This window comes from Alosa pseudoharengus, unplaced genomic scaffold (genome assembly GCF_046254945.1).
Source record: "Alosa pseudoharengus isolate Yale_2024_CS ecotype anadromous, Long Island Sound unplaced genomic scaffold, YU_APseudo_1.1 YU_APseudo_1.1_scf_22, whole genome shotgun sequence".
In the NCBI taxonomy this organism is placed as follows: Eukaryota; Metazoa; Chordata; class Actinopteri; order Clupeiformes; family Clupeidae; genus Alosa; species Alosa pseudoharengus.
The window spans coordinates 16090892-16103281 of NW_027468680.1; the positions used below are offsets into that span (position 1 = coordinate 16090892).

At 42.1% G+C, this 12390-nt stretch overlaps 1 protein-coding gene across 2 annotated transcripts in view; it reads right to left on the reverse strand.

Annotated features, from left to right (window-relative positions):
• Window positions 1-12390, reverse strand: part of slc24a4a (solute carrier family 24 member 4a) — a 38033-nt gene that overhangs the window by 1127 nt on the left and 24516 nt on the right. Inside the window, exons 3-13 of one of the 2 annotated variants that reach the window (XM_076299912.1) lie at window positions 11794-11870; window positions 9747-9821; window positions 9454-9538; window positions 8804-8907; window positions 5711-5785; window positions 5537-5562; window positions 5125-5178; window positions 4815-4900; window positions 2923-3092; window positions 1816-1966; window positions 275-441 (exon numbers count right to left, since the gene is read on the reverse strand). In XM_076299912.1, coding sequence (XP_076156027.1) covers window positions 275-441; window positions 1816-1966; window positions 2923-3092; window positions 4815-4900; window positions 5125-5178; window positions 5537-5562; window positions 5711-5785; window positions 8804-8907; window positions 9454-9538; window positions 9747-9821; window positions 11794-11870 — 1070 coding nt within the window. Of the gene's footprint in view, window positions 1-274; window positions 442-1815; window positions 1967-2922; window positions 3093-4757; window positions 4901-5124; window positions 5179-5536; window positions 5563-5710; window positions 5786-8803; window positions 8908-9453; window positions 9539-9746; window positions 9822-11793; window positions 11871-12390 lie in introns of both variants that reach the window. The other variant, XM_076299910.1, reaches the window with a different exon arrangement.

The following is a 12390-nucleotide window of genomic DNA, read 5'->3' on the forward strand; positions in this document are numbered from 1 at the left end:
TGAAGTGACCTTCGACCTTTACAGCCTGCTGGTTCTTACAAAAAAAAGAAAAAAAGGCTGCTGTGACTCACTGTGCTCTGGAAATATTCTGCTGGGTACCAGCATTTTTTTCCCTGACTGTTCCCAGGCTATAAGCACCACACCCAAATTCCACTTTTAAACCAGTTGTTCAGAGAATCCTTAGATGTAGCCTTTGGTGTCTTTTCTGGTCTTTTCTGGTATTTGATTTTATGTTAAGTGATTTTAATGTATGTTATCCTTCAACAGCACTCACCATCCAGACCATGAAGTAGGAAAAGACTGCGATCCAGACCGTGGAGAGGCAGAAGGAGAGCATGAAGAAGCGCTCCCAGCGGGGCTTGGCAGAGTTGGGGATGGTGAAGTACAGCAGCAGCAGGATCGGCCAAGAGATGAGCCACTTGACCTTGTTCATGGCGCCCCCTATGGGCCATCAGGGTAAATGGTCAAATTCATAATCATAATGAGTCATTGGGGGTTTGGGTTATGAAGTGCTATCCTATCAGTGAGCATGTACTGAATGGTAGTCAAATCACACATTAAAGGGGACTTATCAATGCATTACCAGCAGCAGCATGCAAGCTAGTTTAACTGAATGTTTTTTTATCCTGTCATTTTGAAAGGCGTATTTGTTTCGCAACATGCACGTAAAAACATGGCGAGGTATGTACAAACAAGCCGCACTGAGGTAAAAGTGCAGACTGCCTGTCGCGGGAGCTGAGAATGGCAAATTGCACTTTTGCATATGCATTCATAGGAGGGTCAGGGGAAAGTGGGAGTTCATATGAATATAGGAGGGTCAGGGGAAAGTGGGAGTTTCGTGTAAAAAGATGGGAGGAGAAGCGTAAAATACGGCTAATTAGGTATTCCCCTGTATGTACAAAAATTGTACGTCTATTTTGCGGTGAAATATTTCCACCTTGTAAAAGCAGGTGTTAATCCAAATTGCAGTGAAAAGCGTCAATAAGAGAAACTTTCAAAGACAACAGAATCTCTATTCAGAGCACCAGTTTTGCGTCTTTGTGCTCTATCAAAAGCAACCTTCATTCGTTGGCCATTCAAATGTCTTACTTTCCCTTTCACATCATCCACTTAAACTTTCCTACTTGCTAGATTTGACGTTGTAAAGTTGTGAATGTTCGCAAATTGCGGTAGGGGGCGGAGAAAAGCACTGATTATACAATGAACTGCAGGTTTGGTAAATACCATGGAAACTGAAGAATCACAGCGTGCGGTTTCTGCGTGTTGACCATGGGGCTGATAACGCTACGTTCACAAATGTACATACATCTGGCCCTAAGACGTTTAGCAATAGGGCCCCAAGTTGGAAAATGCCGGAATTCCGCTTTAAAATCTGATGATTAAAATGAACTAAATAAATAAGAACATACTGTAAATATTTAAGCCTTCAGTCCAATGACCGAGTATATTGTTCATAGGGACAGAATAAGTGGACAGTGAAACGGAGAGGAAAACTGGGAGCATGGCCAGATCATGTCCAGTAACCCTGCAGCAAAATGGCCTATAAAATTATACTGCAACAATCTGAACAAGCGTTTCTGACATGTTCATATGTTAAATCTTCTATTAGGACATTAAGAGATGTCCATGAGTACTAAATTGTCATGTCACCTCTTTAGATAGTGAATATGTGGGACCTAATTGTGACAGCCAGCCCAGTAAATTGGCTTGATTAAGATGTGTGTGTGTGTGTATGTGTGTGTGTGTGTGTGTGTGTAAAAGAGTGTGTGCGCTTGTGTGTGAAAGAATGTGTGCGCTTGTGTGCACATTTATCACCTGGCACATTGAAAGGAGATGACAGCTCCCCCTCCTCGGCCTCCTCTGCCAGCTTGTCTTCAGGCACCGAGCCGTTCTCCAGGGCGTCCATCTTGCCGCCGCCCACCGCTGTGCCATCCATCCCGTTGGGCTCCTGCTCCAGCCGCTGTTGCTGTGTGCCCAACGACACACCCAAAGTAGTGCCCAGCAAGGTGCCCAGTGATGTGAGAAAATGGGTTGGCAAAGACAAATGAGACTTGATAGGTGGCAAACACATACTTAGTTGATGACCAAAAGCCAAACTTTAGTAACTTATAGCAATTTATATGTTATTTAATTATTTATTTTTATTTATAATGAATAATTATAATTACGTTGTTTAATTATTTCTAAATTATTTCCAAACTTTTGTTTTATCAGTTAAAGTGCTTATATGATCTGTTGGCTTCCAAAACTTTTTAAATTCTACTGGGTGCACATACTTGACACACTACAGATGTCACTAAGATGGATGTGTATTGAATGATGGACAATATGGGGACAGATAGCAATGCTGATTCAAAAATCATATTGCATCATTGAAATTCACGCACATAACTAGCTTAAATAACTGACATTATGAGGACAGGGTGATCTTTTGAGCAGACATTTAGCATGGTTGAGATGAGAAACCTGTGTGAAGTGCAACCTCCGACTCTGGTGATTAATTATGCATCAATGTTATTGACATCTTAGTGTGTTACTGACAATTACACTCAAAGAGCTCCCATTGCTCTAGGAAGATCATTGCATGTCAAGTAAAAATGTACTGTTTTTCAATCTAGAACATTCCAAATAAAACTGACTAAAACAGAGTTGTCAGTTAATAAACAGATGATTTTGGATATAAACATTTGACTTACTCAAGGAACATTGTATTCACCTGGGGCCAAACCTCCAGACCTCCAAACCTCGACCCTATCTCAATTCCCTGCAACTTTGCCTTTTCGAATCAGGTAACCTCCAACAACCCCCCCCCCCCCCCCCCCCCGCCTCTATAACGCCCCCACCCTCTTACATGCCACCCTCCCACCTACATCTGCCCCTGAGTCTTCCTGCCTTCCTGCCCCAGCCGCAGCAGACCCGCACCTCGTTGATAATCAGGCGGCTGGCCATGCGCAGGCGGGTCTTGGGCCCAAAGTGATTGGTGATCATGATGCGGAGGCCCGCCTCCGGGAAGCGGTAGTTGGGCGGGCTGGAGTTCATCATCTCGTCCACCATGACCACCGAGCTGCGGCTGTAGTTCTTAGTCGGCTTCACTGAATACATAGGGTGAGAGTGAGAACGACCGCACCTCTGACACGGACATCCGCAGCCACACATGCACACGCACATACACCCGCGGCCTGGCACCGGTGAGGATGCCAGACACGCCACACACACCCACACACAAACAAACAGAAAACATGGACACAACACATACAGTCACCATCAGGCAGACACATCACTAACATGCACTTGTATTTTTTATAGTTCTTTATTGTTCTACTTGTGAGGACTGTGCAACTCATACGTAAGTGCACAGACACGTGTGTTTGCCTGCCGTGGATATGAGAGGATGAGAGGTTAAAGGGGAACTGGACAAAATTCAACCAAGGAAAACTTATGATATGTGATCAAGGACAGACTAATCTATAATAATAATAATAATAATAATAATAATAATAGTAATAATAATAATCCATGTAAGATAATCATCATAATATTTCTAATTTATTACTATTGGGCCCTTTGTACACCATTACAATTCTTCTTGCATGGTAAAAAAAATAAACAAAACTCAAAAACAAAACACAAAAAGGCAAAAAATGGACTAAAAACACTAAATGGACTGAAAAACAAAGAGATATGGTAAATTGTGCAATGGTTTTCTATCCACTGTGTGAAGTAGTGTGCAAACAATTAAAGGAATTACTTGCCTAGTTCCCATTTAAGGCTGAACATGACCCACAGAGGGTGAACACACACACACAGACACAAAGACACATAGACACAGACACAGACACACACACACACACACACACACACACACACACACACACACACACACACACACATTCTCTCTCTCTCTCTCTCTCTCTCACTCTCTCTCACACACACACACACACATACAAACTCACACCCACACACTCATTAACAGGGACAGATGTTGAAGCATATGAGCATAGATATACATAGCCTGCACACATGCATGCACCTACATATACATGCATAAACAAATATGGAGACATAATGCCCTCAACTCACAGATGTATGGGGGGCATGTACTCAAATGACATCATTCTTTCACTCTCCATCTCCCCTGACCTAAATGTGCACACTGAATGTGCATTGCGTGCCCACACACCCACAAATACATTCACTCCCACACACACCCACACACACCCACACACACACACACAAACAACCCCCCCCCCCACCCCACACACACACAAATGTACACAAGCACACCTGTGCTCCACTAATTCACTGATTTCACAGGCGAACACTTCTCATTAGGTCTCATGGGTAGGGAAAGCCATGGATCACATGACACATAAGCGAGAAGCCACAATGCCAATGCAGAGCAATGGAGCTGCACAGCACAGGACAGGAGAGTGAAAGTTCAAGCGCAACTACAAGCAAATATGGTGGCTTTTAGTAAGGCTAAAGAGACAGGCTTCACCATGTTAGAGAATGAGTTCAAGAAGAGAGCAAAAAAGGAAATCACCTCAGAGAAGCAGCAAAGACTGAAGAGTTCAGTTGTTAGGGTCTTAGGGACCCAGGAAAAAAGTAATTCTTGAGGAACAGCAAATCCAACCATTAGTGAAGAATTAGCAGTTAAATAAAGCTCAGGATTAGCAAGTGGTTGAGTTAGCTGAATCAGAGCACTTGGTTGTTCGCGTTTGCTGCAGGCCCAGTGAAGCCGGTCTAGTTACCCTTACCTTGACACAGCAGAGGCCATGATGGGTCATCCATAATAGCCTGATAACAATCATTACCATCCTCCATCTCGCTAATCGTGTTGCCGTTTGCTACGCTCTTGTCCTCCTTCCCCGAGAAGAAGTTCTGAATGCTGGTATTGAACCTTGAGAGTGGAAAACACAGTGTCAGCAATGGGGTATTGTGTTGATTTGAAGGATAGACTTTATAAGCCTGTACAAGCAGCAAAATATAGGGCAGTACCAATTTACCGATTTATACTGTCACACAGAACTGTGTTATTAGGAACACAAGTGGATTGCATTTGTTGAAATTATGTTATGTTATGTTATTATACATATTGTGTGAATATGTAGAGGATGGACTCACTTCATGATGATAATGTAGCCTGCATACATGACCACCAGGATCAGGCTTTCCCACCTTTAGTAATAGATAAACAGATTGTGATAGGATTTAGCATGTTACTTATAAAAAATTACAAAACATGGTTTCTTGATTAATGCTGAACTACTTATAACAACTTAGCAGCAATAGACAACTGCATTTTACTACATTTTATCAATACACATAATAGTTCTCCATGGTGATCAATAGTTTATTAAATTAATAATAATAGGGTAACAATTTATTATCAATACATCATAGCTAAAGGAATACCTATGCATTAATTAAGCTGTTAGAAATAACTGGTAAGGTTTTCAATAAATTGTAATATTTTCTGTTCAATGTAGTCTTATAATGACCGCTGATACATAAATGTAAACAGATGAGCACTTACCAGACTATCTTTTCATCATATATGAACTGTGAAAACATGAAATGTATTTTTTAGTTGAAGGGACTAGGAGAGCAACTAAATATATTTTGTTCTTATATCCCAGTTGTCTTTAGCATGTAGCTTCAGCACTATGGTTAATATTCACTTTCACAAAAAAATGTTGATTGAACTCACAACAATGAGAGCCACCACTGAGAGAGTGTAGTACAAGGAGTCTCGGAACACTGAGTACTTGGTGAGGAACACCACCTAAAAAGAGAGAAAATAGAATAAAAAATAACTAGGACATAAGCGTCTCCCCCATCTCTGTAGACTCGGCGGTGAAAATATCACTGCATTTGCCATAAAAATACATTCACTCCAGCCTCGTGAGCATCAAATGTCACAAAGTGGAGCATTCATGAGGTGAAGGGCCTTTTAATACTATCACAAGGGCTAACTCAGCTGACTAAAAACACTTTACTGCTGTTCAAAATCCTTTCACACTCTCTCGCATTACAGTCTCCCGATCTGTGTGTGTGTGTGTGTGTGTGTGTGTGTGTGTGTGTGTGTGTGTGTGTGTGTGTGTGCTTCAGCGACTCACATTTTTCCCTTTACCGGTTGTGTTTCCCACACCTGAGTTTTCAATCTGTGCTTGCTTGAGCTGCTCGCAGGCTGACTGGCGCACTGACCGAGCATTTCACCTGCTTCCAGATGGCAGCGCGAGTGGAGCATTTCAGAGGAATTATGTCGGAGTCACAGGAGATGCCCACGGGCTAGTCAGTTAGCAGTTAACACTAGCAGACCAGCAACACAAGAACCCACACACGCATGGGTATACTCACACACACACACACGCACACACACACAGACACACGCACACACACACACACGCACACAGATAACACACACACACACACACACACACACACACACACACACACAGATAACACACACACACACACACACACACACACAGATAACACACACACACACACACACACACACACACACACACACACACACACACACACAGATAACACACACACACACACACACACACACACACACACACACACACACACACACACACACATACATACAGACAACACACACAGATAACACACATAGACGACACACTCAAACACCAGCAGGTCTGATGACTTTCCACCCTGGCATCTCTACCAAAACAAACCTCATGAAACTTATGATGTAAGTGCAGCGTGTTCATTTGCTCCGGAGGCAGAATGAGGCCCACGCTTAAAACATCTCGTCATAAATAATTAGCCACCCACTGCATAATGCTTACACACTGCAGGGAAACAGGCTGTGGCATAGATCTAACTCTTAATTGCTTGCCTTTAAAAAATGGAAGATAAACAAGTCGTTTGCCGGAGCTCCTCATTTCAAAGGCTGCTGCGAAAACAGGGCACCTAGCACAAGTACAGTTGTGCACTTCAAAAGCCTGAGTCAGACAGCGCAACAAAAGAAAAGGCTTTTATGTAATTCAAAGGAAGTGTACATACGGTGGGTACAGAGAGGAATTTTGAAATAGTTACTTGCTGTAATGGGATGTTTGGATGTTTAAATGCCCACTGAAGTTGAACACAGCCGACACGACTTCATCCACGTTTGCTCCAAGTGTTCCACTCAGTGTACACAATACAAAATGCTCAAATGAATGCTACACTTACTTTATAATATATATTAAAAAGTAAGTGTAGCATTCATTTGAGCATTTTGTATTGTGTACACTGAGTGGAACACTTGGAGCAAACGTGGATGAAGTATATACATGTATACTGTATACATGTATATGCTTGACCTGCTGACCTGCTCGGTAAATTGGTACTGCCCTATATTTTGAAACAAATGACCTGGCCTTTGCAGGGCAATTAAGCAGATGGGACTAGCATAGTAGTGTTGCCTTGCCTTATCTAGCAGAAAGAAAAGCCAAAAATAGATGCGTTACGGTCATCAAGATATTGACCATATGCGTCTAGCAAATTCCCACACCTTTTATAGTGCTGTAACATTATTAGTGATATTTAGACATACATGTAGATGTATGCCTGTGCTTTTTCTTTCCCCAGAACAATCAGGCCTGCCATACCACTCACTAACAAGCCAAACCCAATAACTGCCTATGGGCTGAGCTATACCAGGCGCGTAACTGAAGCGTTCCGTTCGCGTTGCGTCTAATGCAACAATTAGCTTCCATTATAATCAATGGAAGTAGCTACACCAGACGTGACAGTGGGGCGTACGTTTGAAAAAAATAGACCATTCATCTAAAATGGATTTTACGCGTCGCAAACGGACCGCTTCAGCTACGCGCCTGGTGTAGCTCATACCTATATATCTAAGGAGTCCACCCCTGCAGCCTGAAACGCGATTGGATGTGACTCATGTATCTAAGCCAATGAGAAAAAGCGTTCTCTTCACAAGGGACGTGTTTAGGTCTGCTCTATAGGGTTACATCCTTTGGCTTCCTTTCCAGTCCCATTTAGTGAAGGCTTTTATCCAAACACTTTCTTAAACGGTATATATATTCCATCTGACACTGACCCATTCGAAAATGGATCCCATGGGTGTGCCATTCGTCATACACCCTCACCAGCTGTGTGGGTTCTGTTGCGCTGGCGTGCATTGGCTGAGCTGTGGCTTACATCGTAGTGATGGAGTTCTCTGAGTGACTTTTGGACCCCTCCAGGAGCTGAGATTATGACTCTGGCATTGCTGCCTGTGTGCTTTAGTGGAGTGCTGCTGCACGGCCCATTGAAAAGACTTGAAGTTGGCACAAGGCTTCAGCCCATAGCTTTGTTGTGGAGTCTTTATCCGCGAGCCAGCAGCTCTTTTATGTCTAGAGAACAAGGGGATTCATGGCTTGCTGAAATGTGTCCAAAGGGACTCTGTGGTTGTGAAGTGTGTAGGCTATATACAGTAGTATGCACTGTTCCATGCACTGTTCCATGCACTGTTCCATGCATTGCACTGATATGTGAACTTCACAGAGATGTAGGCTACAAAAGGCTATGCACATGAGCAAATTACATAGCATAGGAATAAATGCCCTATAAAATGTAGGCAAATAATAAAGGCATACTAGAGGCTCCATCTATTTTCTATTTCATTTTTCCAAAGAGTTCAGGAAAACCTTCCATATTTTCCTGTGTTTGATAATCGTATCAACCTCAAAATGTCAGCTCCTCAAGCCTATTTTTCATCTCAAGTCAAATTCTTTTAAACACCTTATGCAATAGAGATCAGTGCAGACCAACAGCTTACCTGCCCAGCGAAGATGCCACACACGCCAATGATGCAGAGGATATTGAACACAGCCGAGCCCACGATGGTGCCCACCCCCACATCTCCATGCGTGATGAACACCCCTGTGTAGGAGGGAAGACACAGGGGAAACATTAAAGAACACATTTTTATATCAAATCCTTAAGACTATATGCTGTATCTATGTCTGCATAAAATTATGTATAGTGGGGTTATTATTATTATTATTAGAGATTATTTGATAGAGACAGATACCGTATACATAGATACACTGAAAACAATTATCTAATGCATGCATCGTGGTGTCTACAGCTAATGCTAATTTCCAACACTTGCGCCTAGAAGGGCTTTTATGATTAAATTATGAAATCTACAGTGCACACCAGAAGTCTTACAGGAATGAGGCCATGATTGAAATTAAATAGAGTTAATAAGTGTACTTAAATTGTGTGTGTTTGTATGTATGAGTGCATGTGTGTGCAGGTGTGTGGTGTATGTGTGTGTGTGTGTGTGTGTGTGTATTGTGTGTGTGTGTGTGAGAGAGAGAGAGAGAAAGAAAGAAAGAAAGAAAGAGAGAAAGAAAGAAAGAAAGAAAGAAAGAAAGAAAGAGACAGTGTGTGTGAGTGTGCATGTGAATATTCGTGCATCACCTATAATAGAAGCGAAAAGTTCTGGGGCTGAACTTCCGGCAGCCATGAAGGTGGCTCCTGCCACGTCCTCACTCAGGTGCAGTTTCTGAAATATTCATCAAGGAGGGGGTTTTCAAATTCCACTTAGTTGTTTTCGCCCTCATGTAAATTATTGAGAGGAAGACTAGCCTCGATAGACAACAGCTCACTTTATTTCACAAACATAAGCCACAAGCAACAGCTATCCGGACACACACACACACACACACACAAACGCACATATTCTCTGGATATAAGACTGTCCTTCAACTCACCTCACATATCTTCTCCAGAGACGTCACAAAGTAGTCATCACAGACAATGGCCAAAGCCAGGAACATATAGAGTGCCTTTGGGTCAGACAAAAAAGATAAAGAAACAGATGATGAGATAGAGAGAATAAGAGTCAGAGGGAGAATGGATTGGAGACAGGCAAGGCAAGGCAATTTATTTTATTTATATAGCGCATTTCATACACCAGGTAGACACAATGTGCTTTACATAGCTAAAGCATTACCTCAAATAAAAGTAAACAGGTATAAAACATATCACAAGTATAAAATATATCACAGTAGTAGAATAAGTAAAAACAATAAAAGCAATAAAATAGTAGAATAAGTAAAAACAATAAAAGCAATAAAAAAAACAGGAAAAAGCCATAGAGAAGAGGGTGGTCTTCAATTGGGTTTTGAAAGTGGCAATGGTAGGAGCAGTCTTAACACACACACACACACACACACACACACACACACACACACACACACACACACACACACACTCACGCACACACACAATACCTTCAGAAACTGATGAGAGCAACTGAATCTAGCCAACAAACTAAACCACAAACTGCAAACTGTTACATGTCCTATCCTGTGTTGAGCTACATTGTGTTCTAACGTACTCACGTGAAACATGTCTTTATCAGTTCACAGCAACATGCTTGAAGTTTATGGCTTTTACAGTATGAACACTGTGTTTTGGCAGACCCAGTGAAGCTAATAGCGGTGGAAGTTATCTGAGGTTGTGCACGTGTCTTTTGTTGTGCAAGCCCAACTCAGCGCAGCGGTGACAGCACCAGCCAAGGGCAGTCTGAGCAACCGGCTGTTTTCAGCAGAACTGGCCACCCAGTCACGCAGGCCTGACAGCCAGATGACAGTGTATTTATAACTGCCAGCGGTTGCCCCTGCCCCACGGACAGAGACGGGCGACTTCACCGCGGGAGGGCCAAGGGTGTGATGTCAAATGTGGTGTGCTACCTGACTGGCAGGAGGGGGGATCAGGGTTAGTCTGCATTTAAAACACACACTCACTCACACACACACATACACACATGACTGTAATTCTTTGTTGCCATCAGCAACTGTACATCAACACCAATGTCCTTAACCTGTGGTGTGCCCCAAGGATTGATCTTGGGGGCACTATTATTCAACCTTGTTCCGACTTGGGCAAATCAGCAAGAACAATTTGATTTCCTATCATAGTTGATGACAACCAATTTACATAATGGCTACATATTGAATGTATATTGAATCTCTTTGTCAATCTATTGACCAAATTAACAACTGGATGTGTCAAAATGTTCTTCAGCTTGAACAATGAAAAAACTGAAGTTATCATGTTTGATGCTGTTAAAAACTTGGTGTCATAATTGACAGTGGTCTGAGATTTAGGAAAAACCCAGTAGGGTTGATTGCTGCAATGGGCTTTTCACAGGCCTTCCTAAAAAGACCATCAGCTTCAAATGATGCAAAATACAGCAGCTAGAATTCTTACAAAAATGAAAAAGATCTGACCATATTACTTCAATACATAAGTCCATGCACCGGCTTCCAGTAAGTTACAGAATTGACTTGAAAGCATTACTGCTTGTTTGTAAATCACAAAATGGGACGGGCCAAACTACCTATCAGACATGTTTCAGCAATACACACCTTCCAGATCTTTCAGATCACAGGAGAATTATTAGTTTGTAAAAGCCGCTTAAAGAACTGCACACGGTGAAGCAGCTTTTACTTAAGCTTTAACTTAGACCAAACTGTTCTCAGACGCTTTCTGTTCACTAATCAAACAACTTACTTTCAATCAGATGCATTCTGTGTTTTATGTACTTTACTTTTAAACTATTTTAAAAAACTATTTCTCCTTTTACACTTTTCTTAGAATTATTTGCTATCTTTGCTTTTGTGGAAGAGTAGCTAGTTCTTTGCATCACAGATATACAAAAATACATTTGAGGTGTGTACTGCACTGTAACGCATCCCTCTCTCACATGCACATAGTCATACACACACACGGGCAGACAGACAATTCTCTTACTGCAAATATGTGTAGTGCGATGGCTCCTTGAGCACGCTGTTTTGGGGTGAACACGTCCTCTGGAAACTCATGGATGGCTGTAGGGAGAGAGAGCACAACAATCACTCAACAGAACAAACAACATCACACACATCCATACACACACACTCTCTCTCTCTCCCTCACACACACATACATGTAGTACACAAACGTCATCACACACATACACTCACACTCACACACCCTCTCTCTCTCTCTCACACATACACTGAAGTACACACACAACATCACATACATCACTCTCTCTCTCTCTCTCTCTCTCTCTCTCTCTCACACACACATACACTGAAGCACACACATGCACACACACACATTTACAATCATCCCAGGTGTAGGCATGAGGTATTGACACTAGAGACATTTTAAAAAAACAACACCATATTGCTCAACTTGCTCAAGTTTATGTGTGACCATATACACACACTTGTGTGCTGTCAATTATAATCAACTATCCCCCTCAGACACAAAGTAGGCAACACAAAATAATGAAATCCACGGATCAACATGGTCTAAAAACACACACTTACTCTTTAATTTACACAAAATAACACACATAAA